This window comes from Lipotes vexillifer, unplaced genomic scaffold (genome assembly GCF_000442215.2).
Source record: "Lipotes vexillifer unplaced genomic scaffold, Lipotes_vexillifer_v1.1 scaffold1586, whole genome shotgun sequence".
Taxonomy (NCBI): Eukaryota; Metazoa; Chordata; class Mammalia; order Artiodactyla; family Lipotidae; genus Lipotes; species Lipotes vexillifer.
In genome coordinates, this window is record NW_006792103.1 from 767,514 (window position 1) to 791,279 (window position 23,766).

The 23,766-nt window shown below is 32.9% G+C and overlaps 1 protein-coding gene across 5 annotated transcripts in view; it reads left to right on the forward strand.

The window, feature by feature from the left end:
- RIMS2 (regulating synaptic membrane exocytosis 2) overlaps positions 1-23,766 on the forward strand; it is a 583,562-nt gene that overhangs the window by 414,135 nt on the left and 145,661 nt on the right. For 2 of the 5 annotated variants that reach the window (XM_007465315.1, XM_007465317.1), the window contains one exon: positions 12,892-12,992. The exons of the other annotated variants lie outside the window; for them this stretch is intronic. In XM_007465315.1, the coding sequence (XP_007465377.1) occupies positions 12,892-12,992 (101 nt within the window). The remainder of the gene's footprint in view (positions 1-12,891; positions 12,993-23,766) is intronic. 5 annotated transcript variants of the gene reach the window in all.

Consider the following 23,766-nt stretch of genomic DNA (forward strand, 5'->3'; position numbering starts at 1 on the left):
GCAACGGGAGGGCCACAACAGTGAGAGGCCCGCGTACCGCAAAAAAAAGTATAGCTCTGGATGGTAGTTATGGTTAAAATATATTTTTTAAATTATTTCAGTTGAAAGGAAAGTGTACATATTGTTAAGCCAAGTTAGTAAGCAAGTTATTTAATAAGTATTAACATATACACAATACTTGCTGAATATTCATAAATCATGGTAAAAGCACATCATGATTGTTTTCAGATCACTTTCTTCCTCTTTGCTTGTTTAAAGGTCTATATTTTAATATCTATAAAAATATTGTAATACAAATGGGTTGGCATGAGCAGTAAATAGGTTTAATATAAAAAAGGGTAAGTTGGCATGAATATATTGGAGATAATTGCCAACAGAATGTAAATTAGGTTATAATTTAGCTGAAGAGAAAGATGTGACTTGACAGATGGTGGTTTCTTTTATCAGCCTGCTTGAAGGCTTGAGGCGATGGGGTGTGGGATGTGAGGGTAGGGATGAGGAAGGGAACTAATAATGGGAAAGGCAAAGCTTAATGGAAAATGAAAGACAATAAATAGAAGTATTGCATTAATTAATTACATGATGCAACTGATGGGAAGAACCTAGTCATAGATTATAAGGTCATGCAGAGTGTGAAGGAAGCTGATTGACCAATTCAAAGTAAGGGATGAGAATCAGAAGGAATCTCTAAAAGGAAGATTACAGATTAAAAATGACTATATCACAGGTTAAGATTGGGCTCATAGGGAAATAAGTTGAAGAAGCATTACCAAAAAAGAAAATTAGCCAAAGAGGAGGTACAGCTAGAAACGAAAAAGGGAAGTTTTAAAAGGGAGAACATTGGGAAGAAAAAAGAATTAAACAAGAGTTGAGAGTGGTGTGTTGAGAGAGAGAGAGAGTCATTTCATGACTAAATATTTCAGATTGTAAGTTTTGGAGAACAGACCAATGTAAGCCACCTTACAAATTTTCTAATGAGTAAAATTGAAAAAATAATAAGTCCTACCACAAACAGCTGTGCTGATTGAGTAACATAATTATAACGCATGCAAAGCTCTTAGCACAATTCCTGGCATGTACAGAGTACTACTATCATTGTTAAGAACTTAATTGTGCCAGAACATTAGTATTAAGTTCTAGAATGCAAGATTTTAACTGTGTATTTTTAAAAGCGTTGTTACATTTCATTTGCTATGCCTTGATCAAATAAAATTTTAGTGTAAAAACATTATTGAAGAAAAATTAAAAGCTAGATCAAAATCTGATCAGTGGTTATCTGAGCTGGCAGAGAGAGGACTGACAGCAAAGCTACACCAGGGAACACTTTAGGGTGACAGAAATACTCTGTAGCTTGCAGCAAGGCTGCATGACTATATATATTTATCAAATGTCATAGACCTTTGTACCTAAGTAGTGTGAATATTAATTTTTGTAAATTATGCCGTAATAAATATGATTTTAAAAATTATTGAAAATATACAAAGTTAAAATGAATTTTAATATATTACTCAAACAGTACTAAATATATGCTAATAGAAAAACTTACTGAATCTAACACAACTCAAGCAATTAAGAGCCAAGTGCCACCCCAAAACAGAGCATGGTAATGGATAGGGTTGACCTACAGCTTCAGAGAGAAGAGATGAGTACAGCGGATGAGCTGGGAAACCAAGAAAGGACTAAAGCTTTGAGTCTAAAGCAGTGGTCAGTTAACCAAGAAAGATCAAGAACAAGCAAGGCACTTAACAAAGAAATAGATTCTGGATATTTTAGACATTTACTGATAACTAAAGGAAGAGCAGACATGAGAAGTAACTTTAACTTGTTTGGGACAAACTGAGTTTTAGGTGCTGATGGGGATTTTAGGTGCATTTAGGAGATAACCAGAAATGTGAATCTTAGGGTTACAGGAAAGGTGAAGGTAGGAAACCTCATCATTGAAGTGACAGTTGAAGCTGTGGATTTAGACAGAATCACTCAGGGATAGAATAAAACTTTAGGAAATATATGTATTTGAAAGATGGACTGAGAAAGATGAGCCAACACAATGTCTGGTAAAGAGTGAACTAAAGGAATGGCATTAAAGTGCATGGCCAAACAGTTGAAGGAGAGAATGTCAAGGACAGTGTAGTAATTATATCCAATGCTGCAGTGAGGGCCAGTAGAATGGTTCTGAGGAATGATCACTGGGTTTGGCAAATATGACATTTGGGGGGACCCTTGATACATAAGTTTCATAATATCAGACTTAACTACAGTACTCAGTGATAAAGTTTTTCTTTGAGTAAAGTCACCATGAAATAAGAGGGAACCAGCAGTAACCAGATAACATATTGCACTTGACTCAGTATTGGAGATACAGTAAGAGGCTCTCTACATTTGGGTATTCTAACTTTATAGCACAAATATATAAGGCTCACTTATACAGGCACAAATGCTCACATCATGTAAAAATCCATTGTCTTTATACTAGATACGGTGGGCCCCACTTACCAAACTTGGAATGGTGATGAATAATTGATGACTTGGAAGTTAATTCCACATACTATAGATTTTACTCTTGGGAGACCAGTGTAAGAACTAGCTCAAACAAGGGGATTGGGAGGGTTTGGGCTTGGAGTAGTTGCAAAACTAGGACTCAGTGATCAAAACCAACTTGAACTTTGCATTTCCTCAATCACAGATTTCAGAAATGCTGTCAACATTTTGGATAATTTTAAGTCACTGTAGTATAAATTATTTTAATCCATAACTGAGTTTCCCACCCTTTGTAAATACTATTTTTAATTCTAGTTTATAAATTGAAAAATTCAGATACGGATCAGTTAAATAAGTTACTCCAGTCATTTAAAGCTGGAATTTAAACTGAAGGAATCAGATTTGGTGCCAGAATCCATGCCCTTAACCTCAGGAAATGGGCACTTTATCTGTGACAAGGTGGAGAATGCAAGAGGGGACATTTTACGGCGAACAACATGAAAGAACAATACTAGAGGTCTAGGAAGAGGAGAGCAGGAAGAGAGGAATTCAGAAAGGGAACACTAATGTCAGTGGAGACCACTCGACCCAATTTGCAGTTTTATTTAAGGATCCTCAGTGCAACTGATATTACCATGTGGGTATTTGGAAAGTTGAGTGAAATTCATTTCAGTCTCTAACTTAGGTTAGTCTCTCCCGATGCCTCTTCATCTAATCCTCATCCTTCTTTCTCTGAGTGATCTCATCTAAATTTTATTCCTCTTTCTTCTCAGTATTGAACAGGAATGTTTTGTAACATGTCCCTATTCATGAAATATTTAGGATGCATTTCTTTGAATTCTGAGGGAGTTGTATACTGTGTGACATTAGTTGCTCCGTATACTGATTCTTGTACCATTGACCAATAGTAATCAATATTAGCGTCCTTGGAGAAAGAAATACAGCTTGATGTCCAAGCACAAGTACTACTTGAAAGCCATATATCTAAATACTTTATTCAAGGGTATATATAGATTTATTATTAATTACCACACTAATATACATAAGAAAAATTATATGGGTCTCTTTTCCAGCATAGGTCTTATCCCAGTTTTTATATGATGGATATTTTTATTTTTTCATGATTTTTAAATTAACTGTCAATATTTCTAAGTATATTTAAATTTCTATTTGTTTCTAAACAAACAAATGTAAAGATGCATTTAAATTTCTTTATTATGCTCCTTGCATATCTTCTGTGCAATCTTTTGATGTGTGTAAAGAGTGGATGTAGTTGAAATATATCTTAAGGATATGTTAATTAGGCCCCAGATGTGGGACACAGTGGTCTGTGATAATTGTGTCATACCAAAACACAGTAGGAGACAAGTCATACTCATGGTAATAATATGTGCTACTCTGTGGGTTATCTCTTCCTTAATGTAGATTTTAGCTATCAGGGAAAAGTCAGAACATTCCAAAGTGCTGAACACATATGAGAAATAGTTTATTAACCTGATGAATCTGACTCATGTTTTTATCTTTTATCAATGGTTATTGCATTTTTTCTTAGAAGCAATTTTAATGATAATCATTGCATTCCTTCTTTAAGGCCTTTCATTTTAAGATTCAGTTTATCCTCTGAACTGAAGGTTATTTTAAAGATATAGGAATTGTGACTAACAAGTTTAAAATTAAGTTATTAGAAGGGTTGCTAAACATTTTCTCCTAAAGATGTCACTGTACACCCTGCAACAAATGTATCAATATGAAGGTGAAACAGTTACACTTTAGCTAGTCTAAAAGATGCTTCTAGATTAGATCACCTTTATGATTTTTTTCTTGGGCAAAGTTCCTGGTTTAATGAGCTTTTCAATTTTCTCTTTCCCTCTCTTCCTCTTTGTTTGCCTTTCTCCTTCCCTCCCTTCCTTCATCCCATTCCTCTCCCTGCCTCTGTACACACACACACACACACACACACACACACACACACACACACACACACATGCATCCACACATTCTATAAAGGAAATTTTAATGAATGCAATACCAGGCAAATAGAGCAAGAATTTCTAGTACACTTTACATTATCTATATTGATGAAGTAGGTATTACAATATAAAAGAACAAACAAACATCATTTGCCTTCAGAATTCACTAACCAGAGAGTTGTAGAGCAGAAGGAATCATAATGAGTATCTGGTCCAAAATTATTCATTTTACAGATGATGAACTTTATGCTCAGAAGGGTGAAATGAAGTGCTTGCAGTTATAGGGCTCATGAAATTAAGACTCGAGCCCAAGTCTTGACTCTCACCTTCTAAACCAGTGCTGTTTTTAAGATTTTCTTCAATCCTGTGTATCATAAATATGCTCATTACCCTAAATCTGGGCAATTCCAAAGCCCTATCAACTCTGTGATGATTACCTCCTCTGCACTCTCCATGGACAAAACCCTGATCTTCCACCGTGATCCGAAGTACATCCTGATTTTACATGTTGAAACCTAAAATGGTGCTAAAATCCAAGTCCTCTGAATAATAAAATCTCAGTAAGTCTGTTCGCTGAATGTAGATGTCAAAAGTAGACATACCCTGTTTCCTGAGATCACTAGATCACTCCTTATAACTTATGTCCTAAAGTAGTTTGCATATTAGTTTCTTTTGACTATAGTGAAAGGAGTCTGAAATTTATCTATAACATCTCCTTTGAAGTATTATTTAATGAATATGGCAGAGAGTTAATAGAGAAACAGATACACAGGTAGCCTAAGTATCTAAAACAGATCATAAAGGTTTAGAACATAATTCAAAAGACTATAGCCCATAACTATGAACCTCACAGTAGAACACAGTTTATAAGTTTCTAGAACTCTTACGTTTCATTTAATTCCACATTTTACTTAGGCAACTATGAAGTTCAGTTTTCCTGCATTCCTAGGAGCAAATAAGTAAACACATTATAAGAAAAATAAATTATATTTTCTTTCATTCCAAATGTGTTATTTCCTAGTGACAGCAGTAGAAAAATCCTCAAAATTGATTGATTTTGCAGATGACATGATACTATACATAGAGAATCCTAAAGATGCTACCAGAAAACTACTAGAGCTAATCAATGAATTTGGTAAAGTAGCAGGATACAAAATTAATGCACAGAAATCTCTGGCATTCCTATATACTAATGATGAAAAATCTGAAAGTGAAATCAAGAAAACACTCCCATTTACCATTGCAACAAAAAGAATAAAATATCTAGGAATAAACCTACCTAAGGAGACAAAAGACCTGTATGCAGAAAATTATAAGACACTGATGAAAGAAATTAAAGATGATACAAACAGATGGAGAGATATACCATGTTCTTGGATTGGAAGAATCAACATTGTGAAAATGACTCTACTTCCCAAAGCAATCTATAGATTCAATGCAATCCCTATCAAACTACCACTGGCATTTTTCACAGAACTAGAACAAAAAATTTCACAATTTGTATGGAAACACAAAAGACCCCGAATAGCCAAAGCAATCTTGAGAACAAAAAATGGAGCTGGAGGAATCAGGCTGCCTGACTTCAGACTATACTACAAAGCTACAGTAATCAAGACAGTATGGTACTGGCACAAAAACAGAAAGATAGATCAATGGAATAGGATAGAAAGCCCAGAGATAAACCCATGCACATATGGTCACCTTATCTTTGATAAAGGTGGCAGGAATATACAGTGGAGAAAGGACAGCCTCTTCAATAAGTGGTGCTGGGAAAATTGGACAGGTACATGTAAAAGTATGAGATTAGATCACTCCCTAACACCATACACAAAAATAAGCTCAAAATGGATTAAAGACCTAAATGTAAGGCCAGAAACTATCAAACTCTTAGAGGAAAACATAGGCAGAACACTCTATGACATAAATCACAGCAAGATCCTTCTTGACCCATCTCCTAGAGTAATGGAGATAAAAACAAAAATAAACAAATGGGACCTAATGAAACTTCAAAGCTTTTGCACAGCAAAGGAAACCATAAACAAGACCAAAAGACAGCCCTCAGAATGGGAGAAAATATTTGCAAATGAATCAACTGACAAAGGATTAATCTCTAAAATTTACAGGCAGCTCATGCAGCTCAATAACAAAAAAATAAACAACCCAATCCAAAAATGGGCAGAAGACCTAAATAGACATTTCTCCAAAGAAGATATACAGACTGCCAACAAACACATGAAAGAATGCTCAACATCATTAATCATTAGAGAAATGCAAATCAAAACTACAATGAGATATCATCTCACACCAGTCAGAATGGCCATCATCAAAAAATCTAGAAACAATAAATGCTGGAGAGGGTGTGGAGAAAAGGGAACACTCTTGCACTGCTGGTGGGAATGTGAATTGGTTCAGCCACTATGGAGAACAGTATGGAGGTTCCTTAAAAAACTACAAATAGAACTACCATATGACCCAGCAATCCCACTACTAGGTATATACCCTGAGGAAACCAGAATTCAGAAAGAGTCATGTACCAAAATGTTCATTGCAGCTCTATTTACAATAGCCCGGAGATGGAAACAACCTAAGTGCCCGCCGTCGGATGAATGGATAAAGAAGATGTGGCACATATATACAATGGAATATTACTCAGCCATAAAAAGAAACGAAATTGAGCTATTTGTAATGAGGTGGATAGATCTAGAGTCTGTCATACGGAGTGAAGTAAGTCAGAAAGAGAAGGACAAATACCGTATGCTAACACATATATATGGAATTTAAGAAAAAAAAATGTTATGAAGAACCTAGGGGTAAAACAGGAATAAAGACAGAGACCTACTGGAGAACAGACTTGAGGATATGGGGAGGGGGAAGGGTGAGGTGTGTTAGGGCGAGAGAGAGACATGGACATATATATACTAACAAACGTAAGGTAGATAGCCAGTGGGAAGCAGCCGCATGGCACAGGGAAACCGGCTCGGTTCTTTGTGGCTGTCTGGAGGGGTGGGAGGGAGGGAGACAAAGAGGGAAGAGATATGGGAACATATATATATGTATAACTGACTCACTCTGTTATAAAGCAGAAACTAACACACCATTGTAAAGCAATTATACCCCAATAAAGATGTTAAAAAAAAAATAAAAAAAAAATTGATTGATTTTGAAATAATTATTCCTCAAAATTCGTGTATCTTAGTTGCACAGTTAAGACTAAGTTTATTTACACTTTAAAAGAAAATGCTTCTATTTGCCCTAGTAGTAATACAAAATAATCTGGTGCATAATTTTAAATTTTTTCACAATATTTATTTCCATACTTTTTCTCAATTTAATGTGTTCCAATATTTGTTATTCCCTGCAATACATCTCTTTTAACAAATAATTTAGCTAACAAAAGTGTACTTTTTATGTGGTTCTAGTATATGATAAAGTTTTTGTCTAAAAATATGAGAAAATTCATTACAGGCAAGTGATTGTGAAGAAATCATTTTAAAGTAACTTCTTTAATTTTTGTTGCATAGTTTCTTAAGTCCTACACTTGAAAAAACTAATATGGAAAATTTAAAAACATGTCAGATCATTTTTTGTATTAACATTCATAAAAATTGGAAAGATCTGCACTTTATTGCATTTGGCAGTATTTTTTATTTTGTACCACTTTTAATCAATATACCTACAGCTTTTATTTAACAAATATTTGTCCCTAAGATAAATTAAATAATGAATGATTGCATATTTGCATCTTAAAAATTATTTAAAGTTTATTTCCAAAGCATTCTATCAAATCATGACAAAAATATAAGGTTTTCGAACTGGATAATTTGTCCTTGTTCACATAAACATTATATTTTGTGTGTTTTTAAAATATTTTTTCTGTATAATGTATAATCATTGTGGATACTTTATAAACTATATATTAACCCAAATAAAAAACCAAAAGCACTTATACTAACTTATAATAACCAGTGATAACTGATAACTACTCTGGTGTGTAAATCTTAAATCTTTTTCGCTCCATGTCTTTGTCTTTTTTGTCAATTTTGTGCATATATGTTTTTATGAATATATATGGTTTTTTAAACTACAAACTATAGTACCATATCCACCATTTAGTGTTTTATAATTACTAATTGCAGTGTCTTTATTTTATATAATTTATATATGTGAATGCACATGCACACTGTTCTCATCATTTTTTGTGAGTGTATAATATTCTGTAGATACACCATAAATGCAGTTAACTAATCCCCTATTTTGGACATTTGGAGTTTCTTTTCCCTGGCCTTTGCAATTATCAAACAATGATGTAATGAATATGTATGTACATCTTTGCACATTGATTTATTTCTTTAGGAAAGATCCTGGGAAGTGAAATTTCAGGGTCAAAAATATGACCATTGTAAAGCCTTTTAATACACAGTACCAAATATGTTTTATTTTTAAATAATTTTCTTTTAATATTTGTACATCAGTTACTTTGGAAAACTTTCATATAAATGACCATTAATTTTTTTATCAACAGCTAGTTTATTACTGTCACTCTGAAAAGTGTTTTTGCAGTTATTAGACTCTTGAAAGAGCAGGTAAAATAAAACCAAAGACAGTATCTTCTTTTCAAATTATACTGCCTTTGAAAATAATATTATAACAAAGTATTACATATTCTTATCTCGATGCATTTTAACAATTTCTATTCCTATTCCTTTGACTTTTGAAAGACATCAGTAAACTGTTTTATACTCTATCCTACTGAATCTAGAAAATAAACACACAAATAGCTATGCTTTTTCTTGTGTAATTGTTACTTCAAAGTGAGAAAACAGCTGCACACACTAATTATACCTTTTTTTATTATACTTAATTTGGTACATGCCTAACTGGTGACTGTAGCATTTAAAGAGTACATGAATTTGGCCTTTTAAACTTTGTCCATTTGGAATGTGTTATTTCTGTCACTGTCATCATTATTGTCCATAATCATCTTTTGTTTTGTTGTGCCTCTTCCACATTGTTTGTATTTTTTTAGAAGAAAAGTTTGTAAACTAGGATTCAATAGGATAGTTATCAAAAATATTTTTTTTCCTTTCTTTGATGATTTGGCAAAATATAGTCAATTTTATAAATAGATTTCTAATAGGTAAGTAATATACTTCTTTAGCTTCAATCAGAAAAAGGCCTCATAATATTTTGATTTATGTTCAGACTACATTTATGATACCTCTGTATGTATTTTGTGCAAATACATTTTATTTACATTGTCATCAATTATTTAGATAGTTTCAACAAGGAATAGTTTTTGTTGGAAATCTCTCACTATTAATAAAAATTTGATTAAGACATTGCACAAATGTCTTTAATTCTTAAATTTAACTGGAAAGCAAATTTAACATGTACCTTTACAAGGATAAAATTTAGAAGAAATCCAATTATAAAATGTAAATTTTTAATGATCACTCCACAAATTCTTGCTGTATTATTTTGTAAAATTTTGAACAATGTAATTTGTTTTCTAATCTCAGATTATTTAAAGGCACATCTTAAGTTTTTTGAAGACATATAATAATCAAAGAAAAAAGGAATTACAGATGTGATTATTTTCATCAGAAACCCTCATGAAACAGATAGCCACTTAGTGAAATGAAACTTTTTAATCTCAATTAAAGGAAGACTTTTTTAAACCTGAAGCCAAATATTTATATATCGATAGAAGAAAAGGATAGGGTGGAGAAAAGAGAAAAATCATTAAATTAGCCACAAAAATTGGGGATACTAACCAATGTAGTTTCTGGATTTAGATAAGATTAATAGTCTTAAACTTCCCTGATGTTGTAATCATAGATTCTCTAATTTGTTTTCTGAATTTTGGTGTTCTTTCTTTGAGCTTTGCCGTTGGACTTGAGATTTTTCCCTCTTAAGATCCCCAGATTTGAGCATTTTGCTTAAGATCACAAGATGGGGTCACTGAGTCAGCAGTCCTACAATATTCTTATCACTGTTTAGCTTCACTATGAATTGCATTATTGCCAGACCTATGTCCCTATTTCAAAGAAGTGTGGTGTGTGAAGCTGCTTTGGGACCCCAAGAGTGTGTGTGTGTGTGTGTGTGTGTGTGTGTGTGTTTGGAAAAGCAAACTTAAAACTATTGCTTGAAGTGCACTACAGAAATCACTGAAGGTTGTACTAATGATCTTCGTAGTGTAAATGTAGAAACCTAAGCAACCACTGTCTTACTGTTGGTTAATATGGACATTTTCAATTGCATCTCTGATTACAAAATCTACCTATAACTTAACTTTTTTTTTTTTCTTACTTGATTGCCATACCAACACAATAAATATGACTTTTTAACTTTTTGGACACATTAAGTAGTCTTTTTCAGGTTCAAAATAACCACAATTAGTTTATTGGTTTAAAAACAAGTAAGCCTCTTAAATGGCTTATGTTATTAAGATATTAATGAAATAAGAAATCATATTAAGATATTAATGAAATAAGATATCATATTTTCTTAGTTTACTTGATTAATAATTTACCTTATACCAAAAAGAGTTTTAGACAATTTGAATATTGCACTTTATTATCTAATAATCAGGGAGAATTTAATGTAGTGTCATAGGAGGTCAATGTCCAGGAACTAGTCTCAACATTAGAAAATGTATATATGTATGTACGTATGTATGTGTATATGTCTATATGTATATGTATTTATGTATATGTAAAATGTGTTTAAACTTTGTCTATTGGTGCTATTTATATTTAAAATACTGTTTTGCTACTATAATATCAAAATTAAACTTTTTAAAAGAAACTTCCCAAACACTTAATTTAGCTAATATTTTTTTCAGCATACATAATTTTTTGAAGCTGGGATGGCTTTTTTGTTCCCTTGCCCTTGGAGAAAATAAACATATTTATCTGAGAATATCTCTTGAGGTACAAACAATTCCAGTATTGTATTTTAATAGAGTAATAGACATTTATACTTGACTGTATTTCACACTTATATCATGGAAGCACTCACTTGATTTTGTGTATCATTCAACTGATATTAACATTATATTTCTATTCCCCATTTTATAATTTGGCACAGAATCAATTAATCAAATCATTATTAAAATTTGACTCAAACTGTTTAGTTGATTTAAATTTGCTCTTTTACTTAGATGTCATATAATCTAAACTCTTTATACATTCTTTTAGTCAAGATTTTCTTAATCCTTTTTGAAACTTTTTCTTCCCTTTGTATCTTATTTTAATCATCAAATTTTACTTAAAATGTTTTTACTAGCAGTTATCAAATATACAGTGAGGTTTTTCTCAGGATGAGTATTAAAATACCTATTTTTTAATGGGCACACTTTTGTCTATATGTCTTTACTGCAGTTTTAAAGTTATGATCTTAAGCCAGGGGTATGTGTGTGTATGTTTACATTCTTACCTAGACCCAGTGTTTGTGGATTTACATGACGACATTTTATTGTAGAAACCCACTGAACCTACTAAGCTATGATTATTTTTCCCAGTCTGTAGGTTTGTAGCATACAATTGAGGTTTTGTTTTTCCATTATGCCTATTAATGAGAAATGGAATTTCTCTATAAAATCTCTAATAAAAATCATAAATATATTTTTAAAGCACTTTTTCATGTTTGCTAAGGTTTTCTTACTGAATTTAGTTCTTATTCTAACCAAAGTTCTTAAAGACCCTCTTGATATCTATAGTTGATGTGTTTTGAGGAAGCACCTGTTATAGACAGCATTAATCTCGTCTTATAATAGGCTTACTATCTCAGTTTCTCACCTCCTTACATTCTTTTTTTCCCCTAAAATGATTTCAGTAATACTTTGTGCCTTTATAGGCATGGTATGTTTTCAGGAGTATTATTCCAAGTGCCTCTTTCTTGATCCAAGTTCTAGAAAATTCAAGTTCAAAAGATCTTGATAACTGCATCCACACGTATGTTGGAGCAACCTGCTTTAATACATGGGACGATTTTATGATAATTCTAAATGCAACTGTAAAATTGTATTTGAAACCAATGAGACTTACAACCTCTTTCCAGTAAATAATTCGAACCTTGGTGAATTCGTTACAAGCCAAAATTCTTATAATATTACTATTGTCATATTTATGTGCTGTCAAATATATTCTCCTGGACATATATGTACCAGAAGGTGTTTTCTATCTAATGAAGATTTGTTGTCTTCTATTTACATTTGTTTACATTTTATTCAGATTTAAATTATTTTACATATTTAATAATCATGCTTTTATTCACCAAATTGCATACTTAAATAAATCTAAAAAATGACATTTAATTTGTACATACTACCTTGAATTAAAGTAATATATCAGCCTAGCATTTCTTCTTTTATACATCCTGTAAGTCGGGCTCAGAAATAAGAACTGAACATTAATTTTATGGGTTTTTTTCTACTCGATAGGTGCTATGGATATAGAGGAGAGAAATCGCCAAATGAAAATTAACAAATACAAACAGGTAGCCGGATCAGATCCCAGACTGGAACAAGATTACCAATCAAAGGCAAGACATTTTTCTTTTTAAAAGTTGTAAAATAATCAGTTAATCATATGAAACTGTTACATTCTCAAACTGCTGAATGCAGATTAGTCAGACACAAACATATAATGCAATGGCCCCATGATATTATTAAATGCTAAAATTTATGATGTGTTTGTATACCAACTTTTAGGTATAGACTTGTCTTAATATTTAGAAAAATCATTATATAATATAGGAGATTAAGGAAATGAAACTCATAAATTATCTGAAGAACAAAGCTTTTAGAATTTTTCATTTTATAAAACCTATAAAGGCCCTAACACCCTCAAAAATGTTTAGGAAGAACCTCTATTATCATCTTATGGTTTTCCTACATATAGAATTTTTTTACTTTATAGAATTTTAATTCAGTCTGATTTATTAATAAGTTATTGGAACAAAATACATACTCATGAGGTGTTATAAAGAATTCAAAAAGTTTTTAAGTGAGAATCTTTTTGAACCACTTTTTGGTAATAAATTGAGGTGTGAAGTCTACCAATGTAGGAAAAAAAAGTATTATTTCATTGCTCTTGCCCTTCATTGCCTTTATATTTTCAAAACATTTTTAGGCTCATCATATTATTCATTCAAAGACTTTGCTCTGAGGTACCTATTTAAGATTTAACAAAAGAATGAAAAGAGCAAAACTTATTCCTAACATTTCATTATTATGTGGTCTAATCATTGCAGTCATGTAATATTTGTGGTCTGTTATCTGTGTATTAGAGAAAAGCAATTTGGATTTTTATACAGTTAGGTTTATTTTATCCTTACCTTCAGTTTCTCTCAATTATAGCCCATTCTTCAGTAAAGATAAGACTTATGAAGTAAAGCACAACTGGCTATGCTGGATGTGCGTATGTGGTAGGTAGCATAGGTTTCAGTTTCTCCATTATACAACCTAGAGGAGGCAGATATTCTTACCTCAGCATCAGCTTCCAAGCCACCAATCTCTTCCCCAGAGCACATGAATATTGACTGATATGGTGAATACAGGATTGTTCTGCTGTCCTGGAAATGGCACAGGCCTAATGCCAAGAGAAAGGTACACTTAAGACAAACAAAAAATAGCCTTGCCTTTACTTAGCAGGTTTTAACTTCTAGAAATTTTATTCTAAAATGAAAATATGAATAACTTCAAGTAGGTTCAGTGAATTTCACAGAAAACAGATTTGCAGTGATAGTATATTTCAGATACATCTCTAAACTTTTGAGCTTGGTATCAGAAATATCTGTGACTTTCCAGGTACTTTTAAAAATATTTCTGCCTAGGGCTAAATAGGAAGAAAGACCTGATCTTTTGTGGCATCTGCTATGCTCTAATCTCTCATTTATTCATATTATATAATCCAAAGACCAAGGCATGAAGTCCTGATAAAATAGGATATTAAAGCTTCCATAAACATAAGATAACACATATTTGTTTTGTTTGTTTATATCCCACTATACTTCAGGAAGGAATGTAGATGATTCTTAAAAATACATAAAATACTCTCAATAATATCATCAATGAAGAAATGAGTATCAAGGGAAAATGAGGTCAATAAAAAACAAGGTAACGCCAGAAGTAAAGCTTGTGAACAAAATGCATAGTGTGAGATCCTATACACCTGCTACATGTGGGGCTTATATTTTGACTGTGAGCTTCCTCACAAGCAGCAAAGGCAGAAAAGGAAACTGGGTCATTCATATGATTTACATTGTTCATACAATAAAAACAAGTTTCTTAGAAGCAACGCCAATGATTCTTGTTATGGATACCTGACAGAAGGGGATGGACCAAAGGAATACTAAAGAATGCCTGAGGCTTCAAAGTTTTATAACTTTGACACCAATTATTTTAGGTTAGAAAAAATTTAAGTCTTGGCAAAGGACTTATTATACTAAGCAAATAATTTCCTAGGTATTCTCTAAGGCAGTGATTTTCAAAGTGTAGACCCAGACCAATAACCTCAACATCACCCAAGGACTTTTGGAAATGCAATTCTCTGACCCCCTCCAGACCTACTTAATCAAAACTCTAGGGGTGATGTTCCTGGTTTTAAAAAGCCTCCCAGGTGATTGAGATGTGGACTACAGTTTGAGAACCACTGCTCTAAGGTGGGCTGCATGTAAAATTTACTTCCAGGTAACTGAATGAGTTGACTTCCTCTTTTTAGGGTTTTAGCCAGAAGCCAGTGATGGATGATGTCATTTAAAAATGAACACTTTCTTCTGAGAATAAGTGATCTAACTCCTTTACAAGGCCTCTCCTAGTATCTAACAAATCCTATCTGTTGAATGTCAAGTACATAGAATTCTGTTTACTATTGCTGGAGTTGTGCGCTCAGCCTAACCAAAAATGCAATCAAGTCGTTAAGGTACAACTTTTGAAAAGGATCCAAAGCACGACTCTTTTGTTCCACTACAAATTTCCTAATGTGGAACTATCTTTGCTGGGTCATCTGTCTGCCTATCATCCCTACCTTGATCTAACTCTCTCATGGATCAAAGAGAAAATTACAGAGGATTCTTTTCAGTCAAGCACATGTACAGATTTAGTTATTATTCATTTCCATACTAACAATTCTTTAGATAAAAATTTTCAGCTACATCCCCTCTCTTTTTAACTAGGGATATTCACCTTATATTTCCATTCTTTTCTTCCTTGTTTGAGAACAAGTGCCAATTAAATACTTGCTGTTGAGCTATGCACTTTAATACATTAACTCTAATTCGTGAAAAGATCATTTAATTGGTAAGGGAACTAAGCCATAGAAAGGTTAAGTAATCTACCCAAGTTCACATTAAATCATGGAAAGTATTATTTGTAGCTAATCTGGTTTTCAATTTTGAGATAACTGAGATTAAATCCAAAGCCTGTGGAGCATATGCTATACTTATGAGCTATATTCCTGAAATTCTAGTGAAGCTATTAAAAGCTTTCATGGAATATAATTGTTAGCGAAAATTTTTTTTAACTACACATTCCACATTTTAAATGGCATTGCTTCCCTGAATTTTTCAAGCATTCTGCACTGACAGTTGTAAACAATTCTTACTAATTTATAAAATATCTCCTTAGTAATTCACTTTGAAAGTACCTGCAGAGCAATGCCTATTAAGTTACTGTCTTTCTAAACATATTTTAAGTATATGAGGAAATTTGTAAGCAGACAGCCTATATTTAATAAAAGCATCAAAACCACATGCAGGCATGATTCCTATTTAACCAGTGGATGATTTCTCAGGGCTTTTCCCCTCAAAACAGAATTTAACTATGTAGCCAATGCACCCTTTCATACCTATTGCATTGTCTTTATCCCAGTTTACATGTGATTCATCTGTTCTACTCTCAACATAATTTAAGAATCAACTTAAAACCAATGTTCTCTGCTCTTCATTGGTTCAGAAAAACATGATTTGTTTATTACATTTAACAATGTGAATTATAATTCAGCATAGACCAACTACCCTTCTATAAGTTACATAATTATAATAATTAGCAATAATTGATAAACAATGTAGTTATATCTGAAAATTAATATGGAGAATTTGATAATATTTATATAAGTATATGATGTTTGCTTTTTAAATTAGCCATATTTAATGTTTTTAAATGAACTTGGAGGATATTTTTTAAAAGGGTAGTTCATCAGATTTCAACAGAGAAGCTACACAGTTTATTGATACCGTGTTTATTTGGAACTCAAAGCTTATTTCTCTGTAGAAAAACATGTTCCTTTTTGGTGGTAATGTTCCCACAAAATTATCACAAAAATATTTTACCCCTATTGTAGCACTTATAATCTTCTGTTTTCTTATTTATCAATCTAGAATTAAGCAAGATAGCCCATAAATTTTTTTTTTTTTTTTTTTTTTTTTGGCGGTACGCGGGCCTCTCACTGTTGTGGCCTCTCCCATCGTGGGGCACAGGCTCCGGACGCGCAGGCCCAGCGGCCATGGCTCACGCGGTACGTGGGATCCTCCCAGACCGGGGCACGAACCCGTGTCCCCTGCATCGGCAGGCAGACTCTAAACTACTGCGCCACCAGGGAAGCCCTAGCCCATAAATTTTGAAGAACTTTTCAAATGTGGACCAGAAGTTCATATTAATCCATTTAACCTGCAATCTAATAGACTGAGTCAGTGTTCTGGGAGTGGAGCACAATACAGCAAAAGAAAGGGAAAAAAAGAGTTTTTCTCCATTCTTTGTATATACCTGATCCTGGGCACTTGTCACCTTGCCTTCCAGGCTTCTTGTCTTGTAAGGATCCATTCACTGATGTCAAAGAGACATATTAGGAAGAAAGCAATCCCACTAAAGTAACTTACATTATAATATGAACTACACAACACAGAGATAGTTTTTAAAAAAAGGTCTGTGAATACAAATAAACCTCACACGATGGAGCTGTAGGCGGTATCAATATTAAAAAAATTCAGACTTTTAAAGGCAAAGTATTTTTGGCAGGTAGATCACCATTGTTAACTAAGCTGTTCCCTTAATTAGAGCTTACTCTCTTCTCAACACTGAGAATACACATTTAAGGCCAGCCTTAAGTGTTTTAAATTGAGTTTCAAAACACAAGCAGTAGGGACCGGAAGAGGGGAGACAGGTTGGGGCTAGTGAGGAGTGGCATCTATGGGCTGCTTAAAAGTTTGGTGTTTGTGAGTCAGGAGTACTTTAAGACTCTAATATCACCAAAATATGGCAGCAGTACTTGAGTACAGTGTAGGAGATGAGAACACAGCCTGGAGACAAGCAAACTTCACCTGGGTGACTTTTGGTTGGTTAACCTCTTACTCTCAGTTTCTTTATTAAAAAGGGCTTTGAGATCTATTTCATACGGCGATGATTAGGAGGAAATGAGATAAATGTATATACATGGTTTAGCATTTAGTAAAATGCTTAATAAATGGTGCAGATATTTGTTATTATTTTTTTATAATAACAGCAAATGTGCCATAGGCACCAGAATTGAATACGACAAGGTTGAAAAGAAATGGTAAAGAAACAACTGAGCTGATGAAAAGGATTTTAGTGTAACTCAAATATCATTGAATGTTCCCTTTATTCTCAAATAAAGAGACTGAAGCAGCAGAGATCAAATTTAGGGGGAAAGAATTTATGAATCTTCAAAGAATATGGAGATAAAAAAATAAAAAGAGCCTGGAACATAACATATGATGAGAATTACAAGCTAAATTACTGAAATTAAGAAATGATGCTATCAAGGTTGACATTCAATGAGCTTGGCTCTTGGAAAGCTGATTAACAGGTAGGCATATGGCTATGGGTATGGGTATTTAAAAAGAAATACTCTTTAATAGCAGTGACATAAATGGATCTGAAAACTAAAAAACTAAATTTATAAAAAGTGAATTTTAAAATGTACATTAGGTGGCCTTATACAAATCACTAAGATGATACGTGGAAATACATGAATTTATTGAAAATGAAGAAATGAAAGATATAATTTTATAGCAGTGATTGATATAAAATGCTAGGAGATTTTCTTTTTGGATAAGCAGAAAAGTTGAGTTTCTGGTAGCATATAACACAGCCCAATAATAGTACAGTTGAGCTGGGCCTGATGCCTGCTGGAGGAAGAGCTGCTCCATCATTGACTCTCAAGCTACCCAGAGAACCTGGTATTCTCATGAAACAGACACCATTGTGCCAGTGTTAGATGGAATCATGTGATACATAGAGCAAGAGAATTCTAATAGGAGTGATCTTAGTAACCCGATCTCTACCCTGCAAGGTCCTCAAGGAGTAGGTTAAGAAGTCCTGTGGGAAGTAATGAAGCATCCTTTCTTGGAATAAGCAGTTCAACTGTTTTATGAACAGAAGTAGGATTCAGATTTTCAAAAAAATTCCTGCTAGGCTTAGTCTAGCCAGATATCCAGCAGAATGGTTTCATTTTTTTAAAATCAGAATTAAGATCACCTCCTCATAGTTTCCATCCCAAACTAGTCAAGAAATCTAATCACTTACTGATGAAGATGCCAGGGAGAATGCCAATGGCTGCACCTGGATTTCTTCACTGAAACCTGCCATTTCTCTAAACGTCTATTCTACTTTGTCAATTTTCTCTGTTGTTGTGTTCATTTCTGTATAACCCTGCAATAAGATAGCGTCACATTCTTTAGCAAAATTAGCACAGTGTGCTAATAATAGTACCTACCTCATAGGATTCTTTTCAAGACTAAGTCTATTTATATGTTATGTATAACTCAAACAGAGTTTGGGCTATAATAAGGAATAAGTAAATGTGAACTGTTGTATGATGATGGTGGGATGGTGATGGTGATGATGATGATGATGATGATGGGGAAGAAATAGAAAAAGAGAAATTATTTTCAACAGATACCCTGCTCTTACCAGGTCTATTTCTGTTGCCAGCAACAATCTGCTAGATACAGATTAGTATATCTTTAAGGTAATCCTAAAAGATAGGTGAGTGGAAAGGGAGGAAAAGTATAAAAACTAATGATAATCTAAAAAGTTAAAAAGTGTTTTGGGTTGTCTCATTTTTATCAGGTTAGTCAAATTTTTATCTACCACAAATTATCATTCTTGCCATTTCTACTCTTTAGCCAGCTGGAATGTACTTCAAATTTAACTTAAACAGAGAGAGAGAGAAAATTAAATTTACACATGATTTAGCTAAATCTATGATATGCACACACATATCCTAAAGCTCTGAGCCAAAGGAGAATTCCTCTCCTCCATATTTTAGCTGATGGAAGCAACAACTAGTTATTTCTTCCTTGTCTCACATGTACAAACATACCTCACTTTATGTAACAGACCCACAGTTACAAACTTAATAGTAGATAATTTTAATAGAACTTTAGAAATTTTATAGTTTTATCTGTGACTAATCTTTGGATATAAAAGTTTCTAACTTTAGGTTTCTTTTTTTCTTAACATTTGCTAGGGCTGTCATAACAAAATGTCACAGGTTAGGTTGCTTAAACACAGAAATTAATTTGCTCACAGTCTGGAGGCTAGAATTCCAAGATCAATTGTTGGCAGGTTTGGTTTCTTCTGAGACCTCTCTCCTTGGCTTGGAGTTGGCCACCCTCTTGCTATGGCCTCAAAGGGTCATCCGTCTGTGTATGTCTATGTTCCAATTTCCTCTTCTTGTAAGGACACCAGTCATATTAGATTAAGGCCCACCAGTGTGACCTCATTTTACTTTAATTACTTCTTTAAAGGCCTTATCTCCGAAACAGTCACATTCTGAGGTAGTATAAGTTAGCACTACAACATATGAATTTGGGGTATATACAGTTCAGCTATAACATATCTATACAAAGTAGTTAATGGTCTTTTAGTTTATCACCTTAATGCATTATGAAAGCATATTTGATTGTAATGTAAATATGTATTTTTAGGAAACTAACTATAGCTATTTTGTTTCAAACTTTTTGATTTTTTAAAATTGTGTTTACTTTCTCTATATCTCCAACTACCTTCTCACATCCTAGGAGATGAAATATTTTTATGTTCGCAAGTTCATTTAAAAAATTATTTTTCATAGTTATAAAACCACATTTAAATTTAAATATGTTTTTCTTAGCCAGACATTCAAGCATGTATCTTCTTTCTTTACATTATATTTGTGAATTGCTACCTCATACTGTATAATCACATATCAGGACAGGAAAACCACGTCAGGTCAGAAAATATAAAAAAGATACTTTTAATTATGAAGAAGTCATTTGAGATGAATGGGACAGCAACTTACATGTTGTAGAACACTATAAAATTATGGAAGAAATTGTAATTTCTCTCTTTTTAGTAAATATAATGTTGCTAAAAACTAACAAAAGAAAGATCTTTAAATAAATTGCATCTAGCTACTCTCTGGTAAAAGGGTCAGTCTATGGACAATAGCTGCTATTGCCAAGAGCATAATTTCTTCCTATATATTTCCTAAGAACACGTAAGGAAAACATTTTTCTTTTACCTCCAGCAAAAATAGAAATTTATGCATTCACCTTTGCTTTCATCAAGCCTCCAGGGTTGCTGGTTTGCTGACAACTAGAGCGCCCTTTGGGGGGATACAAGGAATGAATGATATGGGTCACCGAAGGGTGAGAGATCTTGCTTTATAGAATCAAGGAGGATAAGAGGAATAAGGAAGGAAGAAAATGTGATAAATAATGCAGAAACATTCTTTCCAACTCAAATTTCATGTAATTTAAAAGGATTAAGTATAGCCATATACAAAATTACAGATATAAGAATATTCAAGACAACAGAGATATGAAAACATATAAACCCTCTGAACCAACCATGACATTATCACTTCCTAAAATACATATATTCTGTCTTATGTGATGCTTATTTGCTTGTTTCTTACCTTTTTATTAAACTTCACACTTCTTGAGAATGGGGATATAGTTTATTCATCTTGTAGTCTCTCCAGGGGCAAGTAAGGACAAGATATGAACTTCTGGAGAGGGTATGGGTAGGTTATTACCCAAGAGTCTAAAACAAATTTTCTAATGGACATATGATTATTGGTTTCTGTCTAGAGTTAATCATAATAGAAAGAATACTCAGAAAGAATGGAAGACTTAGGTTCTAATTTTGATTCTGCCACTTATAAGACTTTGGATACATTGCCCAATAGTTCTTCACAACCCAACTGTTTTCTGTGTACAAATTCTGTGTTATCTATAAAGTGCTACCCAAATATATGGTAGTTTGGAGGCCACATTGAAAAATATCATTATGTATTAACACTTGGGTTTTAGGCAGCCTCATCATTAATTAAGCAAATCATTTAATCTTGTAGCTTAATCTTTAAAATTAGGTTTGAACTAGATCTTCTGTATTTCATTTCCTTTATCTAGTGTTGTCTCATTATTGATTCAGTAATCTCTGATCAGTGTCAGGCTCTCTACTCAATGTATTCTCACAAATGATTGAATCTACAGATTTTATAATTAACTTATGGCATAATAATTATGATTTATAGAATAAACGTATATGTATAATGTTTTTGCTTCATACTTCACATGAAATAATTGATAACTAAGTTTGAATTGAGACAAGTCAAAACCTTTAATCAATTAAGGCAATCAGTCAACTAGGAGGGCAACATGGAGTCTTCCACATCTATAATTTCAATTTAACTTGGCTAATTATAATTTGAACATATCTACAATTTTATTATGTAATAGCTTTGCTCATGAGCACAAAAACTAGCTGTAACTTTTCTTCAGTTGGAAGGATTACAGATACTATTTATTAGCAAAATTAATTTACTAACATCTTTCTAAACATGGAATTTTGATTATTTCTACATCATCAATTTTGAAAATTATAAAATAATACTCCAGACTGGAAATAATATAGCTAACCTTGGAATATATCTCTTATGAGAGAAGGAACTTTTGGCTGGTGATAATTTCAGGAGGTAGAAATATTGTATGTAAAAGAGTACAGAACTCAGCTTGGCACATGGGAAAGCCCAGTAATGGTAGCTGTTTTTATTATTTATTATAACAAGTGAGGTAGGAGTAACAAAAACTTTACAGTTGAACTCAATTCTGATAGATGAACCAAGACCCACCATTCAATATAGCTTTCTGACTAACAAAGAAAATGGCTATGATTTTATGATTGACCCTTCTTAGGTCATTTTCATGACTAGGAATACTCACTTCAAGGCTAACAGTCTTCAGGGTCAGTCATGTTAGAACATGTTACTGCTCAAGCCCATTTTCACTTTCTGCCAAAAAGAAAAATCATCAGAATTTTAGATGGAATATGAAGGTGTCATATTATTTCAAAATGACATAAAATGTCTTTTTATTCAGGTTAGTTTGTATTTTTTTATTATTTAAATATCTTACTTGTTTAAAATTCATCCACATATAGTTATAAGTAGTATAGTAGTGTTATTTCCATGCTGGTTTTGTATTCTGATTATACATGTCATTTTATATAGTTTTCAAATTTCAGAAAAGGAAGAAAATCTTTATTTTAAAGAAGAAAACTATATGTGAATATTTGAAAAAGAAATGGCTTAGGTTCTAAATATGCTGCCTAGTATCCCATTAAAAATGAATTTATGCTTCACAATTTATTTTGATGAAAAGAAATAGAATGACTTTAATATTAACAAGTTAGTTGTATAAGCTTAGTTAATTCATTTAACTTATTTCTCTCAATTTTCTCATCCATAAAATGAGGAAGGTAGATTACATCCTCTCTGAAGTCACTTTCAGCTTTAAAATACTGTGATTTTTTTGAATGACTCAGTGACAAGTGAATAACTAAAAGTATGTTTCAGTGCCAAATAATTTTCCTGGGCTTTTTTTCTTAAAGGATGGTTATATGAGTCCTCTTATTTTAATATCTGAATGTATTTTGTTATCTCGGGGAACATTTAGTAATGTTCTCTTTCCTGCTACTCAGAACTGCATACCACAGGTATCTCTGAAGCTGATCAGCTTTAAGTTTGGATTCTGGTTCTGCAACATTAAAAGAAGAAAAATTACCAGAAAAACAATCAAATAAATAATAATAAAATGGAGGACTAAGTGAATGAGGAAGGAATAAAGGAAGAAAGGGATAAAGGCAGGAAGAAATGGAAAAAAGAAAGAGGAGGGAGGGAGGAAAGGAGGAAGCAGGCAGGCATAATCCTTCCAGTCTAAGAATTCATAATTGAATTAGGGAAACACACGCACAAAAAGTAGTGCTCGTACAAAGTAGGCCGTGTTAAGTAGTACAATACAAGTAAATCAT